Source organism: Crinia signifera, chromosome 8 (assembly GCF_055691185.1).
Source record: "Crinia signifera chromosome 8, ASM5569118v1, whole genome shotgun sequence".
Classification (NCBI taxonomy): domain Eukaryota; kingdom Metazoa; phylum Chordata; class Amphibia; order Anura; family Myobatrachidae; genus Crinia; species Crinia signifera.
Window position 1 is genome coordinate 16,975,227 of NC_139224.1, and position 13,325 is coordinate 16,988,551.

A 13,325-nucleotide genomic window follows, 5' to 3' on the forward strand; every position below is an offset into this window, starting at 1 on the left:
CTCCATGCCTCTCTCCGTACAGATCACACAGCCGTCGCCTTTAGTGCCTCTCTCCATACAGATCACACAGCCTTCGCCCTCCGTGCCTCTCTCCGTACAGATCCCACAGACGTCCGCCCTCCGTGCTCTCTCCGTACAGAGCACACAGCCGCCTCTCTCCGTACAGAGCACACAGCCGCCTCCCTCCGTGCCTCTCTCCGTACAGAGCACACAGCCGCCTCTCTCCGTACAGAGCACACAGCCGCCTCCCTCCGTGCCTCTCTCCGTACAGCTCACACAGCCGTCGCCCTCAGTGCCTCTCTCCGTACAGAGCACACAGCTGCCTCCCTCCGTGCCTCTCTCCGGACAGAGCACACAGCCGCCTCCCTCCGTGCCTCTTTCTGTACAGAGCACACAGCCGCCTCCCTCCGTGCCTCTCCGTACAGATCACACAGCCGTCGCCCTCCGTGCCTCTCCGGACAGATCACACAGCAGTCGCCCTCCGTGCCTCTCTCCGTACAGATCACACAGCCGTCGCCCTCCGTGCCTCTCTCCGGACAGATCACACAGCCATCGCCCTCCGTGCCTCTCTCCGGACAGATCACACAGCCGTCGCCCTCCGTGGCTCTCTCCGTACAGAGCACACAGCCGCCTCCCTCCGTGGCTCTCTCCGTACAGAGCACACAGCCGCCTCACTCCATGCCTCTCTCCAGACAGATCACACAACCGTCACCTTCAGTGCCTCTCTCCGGACAGAGCACACAGTTGCCGCCTTCCGTGCCTCTCTCCGTACAGATCACACAGCCGTCGCCCTCCGTGCCTCTCTCCGGACAGATCACACAGCCATCGCGCTCCGTGCCTCTCTCCGGACAGAGCACACAGCCGCCTCTCTCCATACAGAGCACACAGCCGCCTCCCTCCGTGCCTCTCTACATACAGATCACACAGCCTTCGCCCTCCGTGCCTCTCTCCGTACAGAGCACACAGCCGCCTCTCTCCGTACAGAGCACACAGCCGCCTCCCTCCGTGCCTCTCTCCATACAAATCACACAGCCGTCGCCCTCAGTGCCTCTCTCCGTACAGAGCACACAGCCGCCTCCCTCAGTGCCTCTTTCTGTACAGAGCACACAGCCGCCTCCCTCCGTGCCTCTCCGTACAGATCACACAGCAGTCGCCCTCCGTGCCTCTCTCCGGACAGATCACACAGCAGTCGCCCTCCGTGCCTCTCTCCGTACAGATCACACAGCCGTCGCCCTCTGTGCCTCTCTCCGGACAGATCACACAGCTGTCGCCCTCCGTGCCTCTCACCGGACAGATCACACAGCCGTCGCCCTCCGTGCCTCTCTCCGGACAGATCACACAGCCGTCGCCCTCTGTGCCTCTCTCCGGACAGATCACACAGCCGTCGCCCTCCGTGGCTCTCTCCGTACAGAGCACACAGCCGCCTCCCTCCATGCCTCTCTCCGGACAGATCACACAGCCGTCACCTTCAGTGCCTCTCTCCGGACAGAGCACACAGTCGTCGCCTTCCGTGCCTCTCTCTGTACAGATCAAACAGCCGTCGCCCTCCGTGCCTCTCTCCGGACAGATCACACAGCCATCGCGCTCCGTGCCTCTCTCCGGACAGATCGCACAGATGTCCGCCCTCCGTGCCTCTCTCCGTACAGAGCACACAGCCGCCTCCCTCCGTACAGATCACACAGCCGCCACCCTCCGCACAGATCACACAGCTGCCACCCTCCGCACAGATCACACAGCCGCCACCCTCCGCACAGATCAAACAGCCCCCACCCTCCGCACAGATCAAATAGCCCCCACCCTCCGCACAGATCAAACAGCCGTCACCCTCCGCACAGATCAAACAGCCGTCACCCTCCGCACAGATCAAACAGCCGTCACCCTCCGCACAGATCAAACAGCCGTCACCCTCCACACCTCTATTCCCAGGGCCTCACACTTTACATTACCCCTTTCTCGCAGCCATTTTTTCCTGTAAAGCAAATTAACTGGAACGTTAAGAAAGAAAATCTCTTTATTTACACCTTTCCCACTTCTCAACATGAGGGCGAGAAAGTATTTCAACCAAAGTAAATCTCAATATAAAAATATTCCTCTGGTAACCAAGATATATACACACAATCATATACAATTCAAGTATTAGCAGAGCTGCAGAGAAAGCACAATACCGACACATCGCCGTCTCTCCGTCAGCATTGTACTTGCAGAAAGTGCCGCAGAGCGGAGATAAGATTGTAACCCCAGGGGAAGATGAAGCGCGGGATGAGAGCACATTGTGTACTGATCACATTGGAATATAATCTGAGATCAGGATGAACCGTAGATCTGACTGCTAGAAAATGTTCTCGGCTCTCAGCCGGTTCGAGAGAGAGAGAGAGAGAGAGAGAGAGAGAGAGAGAGAGAGAGAGAGAGAGAGAGAGAGAGAGAGAGAGAGAGAGAGAGATATGCAGGTATCTGTAGTATATGCCCTTAAAGAGACCCACAGAGACCAAGGCACGTAGAGCCTACAGAGGGGCGGGAGCCATTTTGTTTTGCCTTTCTTTTAACCAGGAACTAGAGGTATAACTGAGGCACTCGGAGGCTCATGCCTCAACAATTGTGTATAAAACTGTACAGTCCCCGCCATTTCGTTTGTTATCTCTGTAACAGGAGGTAAATGGTAGCAGACTCCTGCGGGTCTAGTGGGCACATGCACCCACCGGCCTGGGCCTGCCCATCTGGAGTCTGCATCCTATAGGAAGATCACGGCCCACCTTCCAACGTTGGTTTGCGTCCCCGGGCTGCGTCAATGTTCCAGGCTCAGGGGAATCCGGCCTGCCCAGCACAGAGGAACAATGAATATAACGCGGGCAGCCGATTTCCAAGCAAACCGTTTCCCTTGTAATGCCCGACGCCAGCTCTGTGCCATGGTCTTCCCATACCGAGACCCTCACAGTGTTCCCTTATTAGACTCCTCTTCATCGGAAGCGTCAGACTCATACTCCAGCTCGTCCTCAGAAGCGGGGGGTGCGGGGGGGAAGGGCTGGTCCCGATCTAGGTTTATGTAGGTAACATTCAGATTAATGTAGTGATCTCCTAACAGGGAGTTGGAGATGACCTCCATCTCGCCCACCAGCTGGGAGAATGTAGGCCGATCCTCAGGCTGCGGCTTCCAGCATTGCAGCATGAGTGTATAGCTGTGGGAACAGACAGATCATGGATCAGAGAACAAGGTTGCGAAGCACAGACATTCTACATGGGTCTCTCTGTATGTTCTCTAGAAGCATCGCGCAGGGTGGCGCGGCACAGCCGATTGCAGTGTCCAGTGCACATCTGTGGTATGCACCTTCCCACTACGCCAACAGCGCTATTTGTACGTTAGTAATGCTGCCAGTAATGGGATAGGACTAGGACAGGCTTGGTCCCCTGTGCAGCGTAATAGGGTAATTGAGGCCGTAATCAGATACATTGTAATCCTATTACATTAATGGTAATTCCATATTTGCTCTGAGTGTTTAATTCACGTTCTTATCTGCAACAAATTGGCTGGAAACGTATTTACATTTTCTGCGGCTTTGTTACTGGAGCAATGCTGCCCCACAGTGGTCATTACGGTTATAGCACAGTACAGGCAATGCTGTCCCACAGTGGTCATTACAGTTATAGCACAGTATCAGCAATGCTGCCCTACAGTGTTCATTACTGTTACAGCACAGTACAGGCAATGCTGCCCCACAGTGGTCATTACTGTTATAGCACAGTATCAGCAATGCTGCCCTACAGTGTTCATTACTGTTACAGCACAGTACAGGCAATGCTGCCCCACAGTGGTCATTACTGTTATAGCACAGTATCACCATGCTGCCCTACAGTGATCATTACGGTTATAGCACAATATCAGCGATGCTGCCTCACAGTGGTCATTAGTGTTACAGCACAGTACAGTCAATGCTGCCCCACAGTGGTCATTACTGTTACAGCACAGTACAGGCAATGCTGCCCCACAGTGGTCATTACTGTTACAGCACAGTACAGGCAATGCTGTCCCACAGTGGTCATTACGGTTGGTCATTACGGTTATAGCACAGTATCAGCAATGCTGCCCTACAGTGTTCATTACTGTTACAGCACAGTACAGGCAATGCTTCCCCACAGTGGTCATTACTGTTATAGCACAGCATCACAATGCTGCCCTACAGTGGTCATTACGGTTATAGCACAATATTAGCAATGCTGCCCTACAGTGGTCATTACTGTTACAGCACAGTGCAGGCAATGCTGCCCCACAGTGGTCATTACTGTTACAGCCCAGTACAGGCAATGCTGCCCCACAGTGGTCATTACTGTTACAGCCCAGTACAGGCAATGCTGCCCCACAGTGGTCATTACTGTTACAGCACAGTACAGGCAATGCTGCCCACAGTGGTCATTACTGTTATAGCACAGTATCAGCAATGCTGCCCCACAGTGGTCATTACTGTTACAGCACAGTACAGGCAATGCTGCCCCACAGTGGTCATTACTGTTATAGCACAGCATCACAATGCTGCCCTACAGTGGTCATTACGGTTATAGCACAATATTAGCAATGCTGCCCTACAGTGGTCATTACTGTTACAGCACAGTGCAGGCAATGCTGCCCCACAGTGGTCATTACTGTTACAGCCCAGTACAGGCAATGCTGCCCCACAGTGGTCATTACTGTTACAGCCCAGTACAGGCAATGCTGCCCCACAGTGGTCATTACTGTTATAGCACCCTAGTATACAGCAGAATGGTACAGTTTATGGTATGCAAACTCACAGTGGGTCCGGGCAGTACTCGGGCTGGGCTAAACGTCGCCCTCTGTATAGGTATCGCGTAATGTCATAGGGATCCACATCTGGATAAGGAGGGGCTCCTCGTGTCATCAGCTCCCACAGCAGCACCCCATATGACCACTAGGGGGAAAGGTGATAAGGTGAGTAACATAGAACATCACATGAAGCAGAATTAATATTTTGTCTCTTATGGTTATAAAGGCCCATCAGCCCCATCTCCTTGGTCATCTCACCACGTCGCTCTTGGTGGTGAACTTCTGGGTCTGCAGGCTCTCCAGTGCCATCCACTTGACAGGTAGCCGGGCATTTTTATGACGACGGACACTATAATACTCCTTATCAAACACATCTCGGGCCAGACCAAAGTCTGCCACCTTCACCTGGAAAGTCTCATCGAGCCTAAAACACAGAGTTACAGAGGTCAAACAGGAGGCTGCTATATGTACCCACGCGGCTCTGGTGCCCATATAACAGGGGATACCAGACATTGGGTACAGCAAGCAGGTACTCACATGCAGTTCCGGGCAGCCAAATCTCTGTGCACAAACTTCATCTGGGCCAGATACTCCATCCCACGGGAGACCTGCAGCCCAAACCCAACCAGGTCCTTCACTGTGGGGCTCTACAGCGGAGAGACACAGGATGGGAGTAAGTATCACTGTTCCACTGCTTCTCCCACCAAAGCTTTTGCCCACTGATGGCCAGAACCCCAGGATATAACAAGACTCTACTTTATGTTCCTCAGGTCCTGTAGCACCAGGGGCGACATTGTGGTGGCTGGATAGGATGCTCTGATGGGTCAGTAAGGGATTGGTGATGCCATTACCAGAGTCTGTGCCCGCTATAGGGAGGCCTGAGCTGGGTGGCGCATCTCCCATCCAGTACCCATAATGTGCCTCTGTTCTCCTGATGGTCAGTGTGCCGGTTACTGTGTGGCCCTGTAGCCCCAGAGTGATAGAACATATAGAGGATGAAGGGACCAGCTCTGTACACTCACCCTGTCCTCACTGCGTATGAAATGGCGCAGGTCCCCATGTGACATATACGGGAGGACGACCAAAGGGAGACCCTCGCGCGGCAGGAAGATCCCAATGAGCGACAGGACATGGTGGTGGTGGAAACTCTTCATCAGAATCCCTTCCCGCAAAAACTCCTCCACCTCCTCTACGTCGGTGATCCCTGCAAGACAAAGGGTTACTGCGAGAGGCCGCGCCAGCAATGCCGCAACGTCCACAGCGCGCAATTCAGCTCTCAATGGGTACAGGATGCTGGAATAAGGATGTCCCAGATTTATAATGATTTACATCTAGGGGGGGGAGGGGAATGAATCATTAATAACCATAATTATTAGCGTTTGCCCCGCACCGCAGTATTAATAATGAGGGAATATAAACCAGCACAGAAAGTCCACAATATCCGGTTACTAAGGAGAAATGTTAAGAGTTATAGTTTAATGCGGCACTTTCCCATCATGCCCTGGGTGCAGAGGGTTCCCGCAATATCATGGGCCAGAGATATGGGTCACACTGCGGTAACAGCCAGCTGGGTCCTTACGGTTCAGAGATTTGACAGCGCAGTGCGTTTGGCGCTCGTCGTCATCGAGGTACGTTCCATGGTAAACACTCCCGAAGTGTCCTGTCAGGGAAGAGATGGAGATGTCACATACCGGGAGGTGATAACTACAGGCCGGAGCCATACCCCAGCCGGAGTCACTCTAACAGGCCACTAAGTACCACAGCACAGCCTACAGGACCATACAAAATAGGTGTCATGTTGTCCAATAGCGGTGGCCCTTCCTCGTAACTGTGAGGGCGAACATAGAGAGTGCAAGCCCATGTCCCCGTGCTGCTGTATAACCGCACCCACCACGCTGCTGTGTAACCGCGCTCACCGCGCTGCTGTGTAACCGCGCTCACCGTGCTGCTGTGTAACCATGACCACCACGCGCTGTTGTGTAACCGCACGCCCCAGCCCTGCTGTGTAACCGCACGGCCCAGCCCTGCTGTGTAACCGCACGGCCCAGCCCTGCTGTGTAACCGCACGCCCCAGCCCTGCTGTGTAACCGCACGGCCCAGCCCTGCTGTGTAACCGCACGCCCCAGCCCTGCTGTGTAACCGCACGCCCCAGCCCTGCTGTGTAACCGCACGCCCCAGCCCTGCTGTGTAACCGCACGCCCCAGCCCTGCTGTGTAACCGCACGGCCCAGCCCTGCTGTGTAACCGCACGGCCCAGCCCTGCTGTGTAACCGCACCGCCCACTGTGCAGCTGTGTAACTGCGCCCCCTCAAGCTAAGCTGTGTAACCGCGGGCCTCCCTCCCCCTAGCCCAGCTGTGTAACCGCACCCACCCCCAACCCAGCTGCCTAACAGCACCCACCCAGCCCAGCTGTGTAACTGCACCCACCCCCAACCCAGCTGTCCAACCGTGCCAACCAACGCTGCTGTGTAATCGCACCCATCCCATTCTCACCGCCCCCTGCACCCCTCAGCGCAGCACCTGTGGCCATGGCATCTCAGTGAATATACAGATGTTGTGCATTGGGGTTTGATCTGTATACAGGCCGGTTCTAGGCTCTGTATAATGTGACCGGGTGGGTCCTGACCTTTCCCAATGATCTGATCACGGTGCGTGGTTAGGCGGCTCTCCGGTATCAGGACGTCCTTCACTTCTTCCAACAGTTCTGGCCGCAGGTTGTCCAGTAAGCTGGTGAGGATAAGCGGCATGGAACCTGCCGCAATGCTGCCGCCAGTGTACATGCCACCGTGGAGGGATGCTCCGCCAGAGCTGCTGGTAGGGACATCTGTATGGGTAGAGAGAGATCGGTGTTAGGGCTGCCGCGGGCACGGAGCTGAGGTAAGGGAGGAGCAGACCAGGGTAAAGGAGGAAGGGTACAGACAGTAATGTGGCCTCTTACAAGATTCTCTGTAGTCCGAAAAATGAGCACGGATGGGAGACAAGATGGGATCCCTGTTGTTATTTGCCAGTAATTCCAAATTCTCGGTCACTAGAAATAAAAAGCCTGGTTATTATGGTGCTTCCTGGTCACCCCGGTCCCAGTTACGGTTCCGTATGGGTCACTCTCCTTACCGTTCTTCTTATGGGGCCGACATCTTCTCAGGAGGACGAAGACCAACACGGCACAGACCAGCAGCGATGCCACAGTCCCCAGGACTATGCCCAGCACAGGATCCAGCAGATTGACTATGACCACCTGGCCCAGCTCGGTGCAAAACCCATCCACACACACCTGAGAACAAGGTACATGGTAAGTACACCTGAGGACAAGGTAACGCAATCATCTGGCACCAGGAAGCAGGTATATACACCTGAGGACAAGGTACATGGTAAGTACACCTGAGGACAAGGTATTGCAAGCATCTGGCACCAGAAAGCAGGTACCTGAGTACCGCGTAATTCAATCTGGCGCCAAGAAGCAGGTATATACACCGGAGGACAAGGTAATGCAAGCATCTGGCACCAGGAAGCAGGTATATACACCTGAGGACCGGGTAATGCAATCATCTGGCGCCAAGAAGCAGGTATATACACCGGAGGACAAGGTAATGCAAGCATCTAGCACCAGGTATAAACACCGGAGGACAAGGCAATGCAAGCATCTAGCACCAGGTATAAACACCTGAGGACATGGAAATGCAAGCATCTAGCACCAGGTATATACACCTGAGGACAAGGTAATGCAAGCATCTAGCACCAGGTATATACACCTGAGGACAAGGCAATGCAATGCAAGCATCTAGCACCAGGTATGATGCAATGCAAGCATCTAGCACCTGAGAACAAGGTACATGGTAAGTACACCTGAGGACAAGGTAATGCAAGCATCTGGCACCAGGAAGCAGGTATATACACCGGAGGACAAGGTAATGCAAGCATCTAGCACCAGGTATAAACACCTGAGGACATGGAAATGCAAGCATCTAGCACCAGGTATATACACCTGAGGACAAGGTAATGCAAGCATCTAGCACCAGGTATATACACCTGAGGACAAGGTAATGCAAGCATCTAGCACCAGGTATATACAGTACACCTGAGGACAAGGTAATGCAAGCATCTAGCACCAGGTATATACACCTGAGGACAAGGTAATGCAAGCATCTAGCACCAGGTATATACACCTGAGGACAAGGTAATGCAAGCATCTAGCACCAGGTATATACACCTGAGGACAAGGTAATGCAAGCATCTAGCACCAGGTATATACACCTGAGGACAAGGCAATGCAATGCAAGCATCTAGCACCAGGTATATACACCTGAGAACAAGGTACATGGTAAGTACACCTGAGGACAAGGTAATGCAATCATCTAAAAACCAGGAAGCAGGTATATACACATGAGGACAAGGTACATGGTAAGTACACCTGAGGACAAGGTAATGCAATCATCTAAAAACCAGGAAGCAGGTATATACACATGAGGACAAGGTACATGGTAAGTACACCTGAGGACAAGGTAATGCAATCATCTGGCACTAGTAAGCAGGTATATACACATGAGGACAAGGTAATGCAAGCATATAGCACCAGGTATATACACCTGAGAACAAGGTACATGGTAAGTACACCTGAGGACAAGATAATGCAATCATCTGGCACTAGTAAGCAGGTATATACACATGAGGACAAGGTAATGCAAGCATATAGCACCAGGTAACGTCATGCAACAATCTAACACAAGGCAGAGGTTATAGCAGGGTTGCCTACATGACCTTCACCTGTGGGGAGCTAGGTAACTGATAAGAAAGGTGTCACCACAGGTGCTGGCAATCATACATTACCAGGGAAGTCCAGGGACAGAGCATTTGAAGGAGAGAGTCAGGTAGGCAAGTATGGCACAAGGCAGAGGGTATATACTGTACATCCGGTGACAAGGTGAAGCACTAGGCAGAGGGTATATACACCTGGGAACATGATGCACTAGTGTGAACATAGGAAAAAGGGAAATAGGACAGTTTTACCTATGCACTAATACCCACCAATAGTTGTTTTATAGGTAAATATCATAAATAAAGTATCCACGGTTTTTTGAATTGATGTGCCTCAGCACAGAGATAAACTGTGTGGAGGTGCTCCCCAGAGAGTAAGGTAGAGTCAAAACAGAGAAAGGCGAAGTACTCTCTTTGTTTGGGGGCACGCTTTAATTAAAACTTAACGTTTAATTATTGATCATTAAAAAGTGATTTTAACATGGTATCGGACATACATGACACACGTAACATATATACATGAAAAAAGTTCCTTATTCAAGATCCCCGCCTTGTATAAACGATATTGTCTGCCTTCCCAGGGTTTGACTAATAATGTGGGTCACATTCCCTGGTTGATTGATATCAATAAAGTGAGACTGTTATATTTTGCGGTGAAAGTAAGGAAATTACTAGAGGACACCTCTATATTGTAGGTGAGTTAGCGAATATACTCTATTGTGTTTGTCAATGTCTAATCTCCAAAGCTATATATCAGTCTATGGCATTGACAAACAGATACAGAGTACCCCTGGTATACTTAGAAATAGGGGGAAATTTTCAGCATATGCACATGAGTAGTTTCTGTGGCTGTAACAATCTGGTTTGCACGTATTATACCAATAAAACAAATGGTGAGTGGTAGTCAGAATGGAAATAAGTTAGAATTTTGAGGGTTAGATAGATTTATATAGAAAAAGATGTGTTAGTATATCCCTGCAGTGTGATTGTTTGCACGGCAACTGCTGCTGATTGTCGTTTGATGGATTGATTTTATCAATCCCCACAATTGAGCGGGTTGGATCTGTGCCTTTGGAAGTGCTGAAGATTAACGCTCCCTCAGGGGTCAGATGAGACTGGTATCTCTTGTCTGGTTTGTAAGTAATTGGGTGGACAAACGGCCGTTTCGCGGTACTCCCGCTTCCTCAGGACACTGAGGAAGCGGGAGTACCGCGAAACGGCCGTTTGTCCACCCAATTACTTACAAACCAGACAAGAGATACCAGTCTCATCTGACCCAAGAGACCCCTGAGGGAGCGTTAATCTTCAGCACTTCCAAACGCACAAGGAGTATATGCTAGCACCCATTTATCCTACTAGGAGGTGGTAAGATCCCCCCAGAGGGGAATAAACATAATTCTGTGTTTGTCATAAATTGCACTATCTGATAATAGAGTCTATAGAAAGTCCAGATTAGGAGACCACTGATTGCATTAATGGCTAAACAGTTATAGAAGTTATGACTCTGTTTTTCTAGCTGAAAAATTATTGCATGATACTGTCTGTCTTTAAAAATTACATTTGTGGTATTGTCTTTTCCAAATTAATCCTATTTTTCTGGTACACTTGAGAAGAGACGCATCGCTCATCGCCCATCAATGCATACAGCACATGGGAGAAAGCAGCATGTGAGGAGTCTGTAGGTGTAACCAATCTAGTCTCTGTTCTATTACCACATTTCGGGTACACCCATTCATGATTGAAGTGACAATTCCCTGCAAGGGTGGCAGCCAACCAGGGAGGTCTCTTCTCTAACGCGAACAGGAGCAACCCACTGTTTAAATATCCATATCTGCAACTGTCACACGGATCCAACCCGCTCAATTGTGGGGATTGATAAAATCAATCCATCAAACGACAATCAGCAGCAGTTGCCGTGCAAACAATCACACTGCAGGGATATACTAACACATCTTTTTCTATATAAATCTATCTAACCCTCAAAATTCTAACTTATTTCCATTCTGACTACCACTCACCATTTGTTTTATTGGTATAATACGTGCAAACCAGATTGTTACAGCCACAGAAACTACTCATGTGCATATGCTCAAAATTTCCCCCTATTTCTAAGTATACCAGGGGTACTCTGTATCTGTTTGTCAATGCCATAGACTGATATATAGCTTTGGAGATTAGACATTGACAAACACATTAGAGTATATTCGCTAACTCACCTACAATATAGAGGTGTCCTCTAGTAATTTCGTTACCATAACCGCAAAATATAACAGTCTCACCTCATTGATATCAATCAACCAGGGAATGTGACCCACATTATTGGTCAAACCCTGGGAAGGCAGACAATATCGTTTATACAAGGCGGGGATCTTGAATAAGGAACTTTTTTCATGTATATATGTTACGTGTGTCATGTATGTCCGATACCATGTTAAAATCACTTTTTAATGATCGATAATAAAACGTTAAGTTTTTATTAAAGCGTGCCCCCAAACAAAGAGAGTACTTTGCCTTTCTCTGTTTTAACGTGATGCACTAGGCCGAGGGTATATACACTGGAGGACAAGGTGAAGCACTAGGAAGAGGGTATATACACCTGAGGACAAGGTAAAGCACTAGGAAGAGGGTATATACACCTGAGGACAAGGTAAAGCACTAGGCAGAGGGTATATACACCAGAGGACAAGGTGAAGCACTAGGCAGAGGGTATATACACCAGGGAATGTGATGCACTAGGCAGAGGGTATATACACCTGAGGACAAGGTAAAGCACTAGGAAGAGGGTATATACACCAGAGGACAAGTTGAAGCACTAAGCAGAGGGTATATACACCGGAGGACAAGGTGAAGCACTAGGAAGAGGGCATATACACCTGAGGACAAGTTGAAGCACTAGGCAGAGGTTATATACACCTGAGGACAAGTTGAAGCACTAAGCAGAGGGTATATACACCTGAGGACAAGGTGAAGCACTAGGCAGAGGTTATATACACCAGAGGACAAGGTGAGGCACTAGACAGAGGTTATATACACCAGAGGACAAGGTAAAGCACTAGGAAGAGGGTATATACACCTGAGGACAAGGTGAAGCACTAAGCTGAGGATATATACACCTGAGGACAAGGGGGGTTATTTTGGTTCACTCTTTCAGACAAAATCCTTCTTAGATGGACAAAACCATGTGCACTGCAGGGGGGCAGATGTAAAATGTGCAGAGATAATTAGATTTGGGTGAGTTATTTTGTTTCTGTGCAGGGAAAATACTGACTGATTTATTTTTACACTGCAATATAGATCTCACTTTGAAGTAAAACACCACCCAAATCTAATTCTCTCTGCACAAGTAACATCTACCCCATCTGCAGTGCACATGGTTTTGTCCATCTAAGAAGGAATTTGTCAGAAAGAGTGAACCAAAATAACCCCCAAGGTAAGGCACTAGGCAGGGGTTATATACACCTGAGGACAATTGAGGCACTAGGCAAAGGTTATATACACCTGAGGACAAGGTCCTGCAACAATCTAACACAAGGCAGAGGTTATAGCAGGGTTGCCTACATGACCTTCCCCAGAGGTGAGCTAGGTAATTGATAAGAACGGTGTTTCACCACAGGTGCTGACAATCATAACATTACCAGGGAAGGCCAGGAACAGAGCATTTTCTCCCTGAAGGAGAGGGTCAGGTAGGCAACCCAGAGTTATATACACCTGAGGACAAGGTAATGCAACAATTTACCACCAGGCAGAAGTTATAAACACCCGAGGACAAGGTAATGCAATCATCTGGCACCAAGAAGAAGGTA

The 13,325-nt window shown here is 50.1% G+C and overlaps 1 protein-coding gene across 2 annotated transcripts in view; it reads right to left on the reverse strand.

Moving 5' to 3' along the window:
- Positions 1-1,993: 1,993 nt before the first annotated feature.
- The window catches only part of MST1R (macrophage stimulating 1 receptor), a 45,203-nt gene continuing 33,871 nt past the window's right edge, over positions 1,994-13,325 (reverse strand). For both annotated transcript variants that reach the window (XM_083155844.1, XM_083155845.1), the window contains exons 14-22: positions 7,882-8,041; positions 7,709-7,798; positions 7,397-7,594; positions 6,351-6,431; positions 5,794-5,975; positions 5,309-5,418; positions 5,030-5,195; positions 4,780-4,916; positions 1,994-3,173 (exon numbers count right to left, since the gene is read on the reverse strand). In XM_083155844.1, the coding sequence (XP_083011970.1) occupies positions 2,927-3,173; positions 4,780-4,916; positions 5,030-5,195; positions 5,309-5,418; positions 5,794-5,975; positions 6,351-6,431; positions 7,397-7,594; positions 7,709-7,798; positions 7,882-8,041 (1,371 nt within the window). In that variant the 3' untranslated portion in view covers positions 1,994-2,926. The remainder of the gene's footprint in view (positions 3,174-4,779; positions 4,917-5,029; positions 5,196-5,308; positions 5,419-5,793; positions 5,976-6,350; positions 6,432-7,396; positions 7,595-7,708; positions 7,799-7,881; positions 8,042-13,325) is intronic.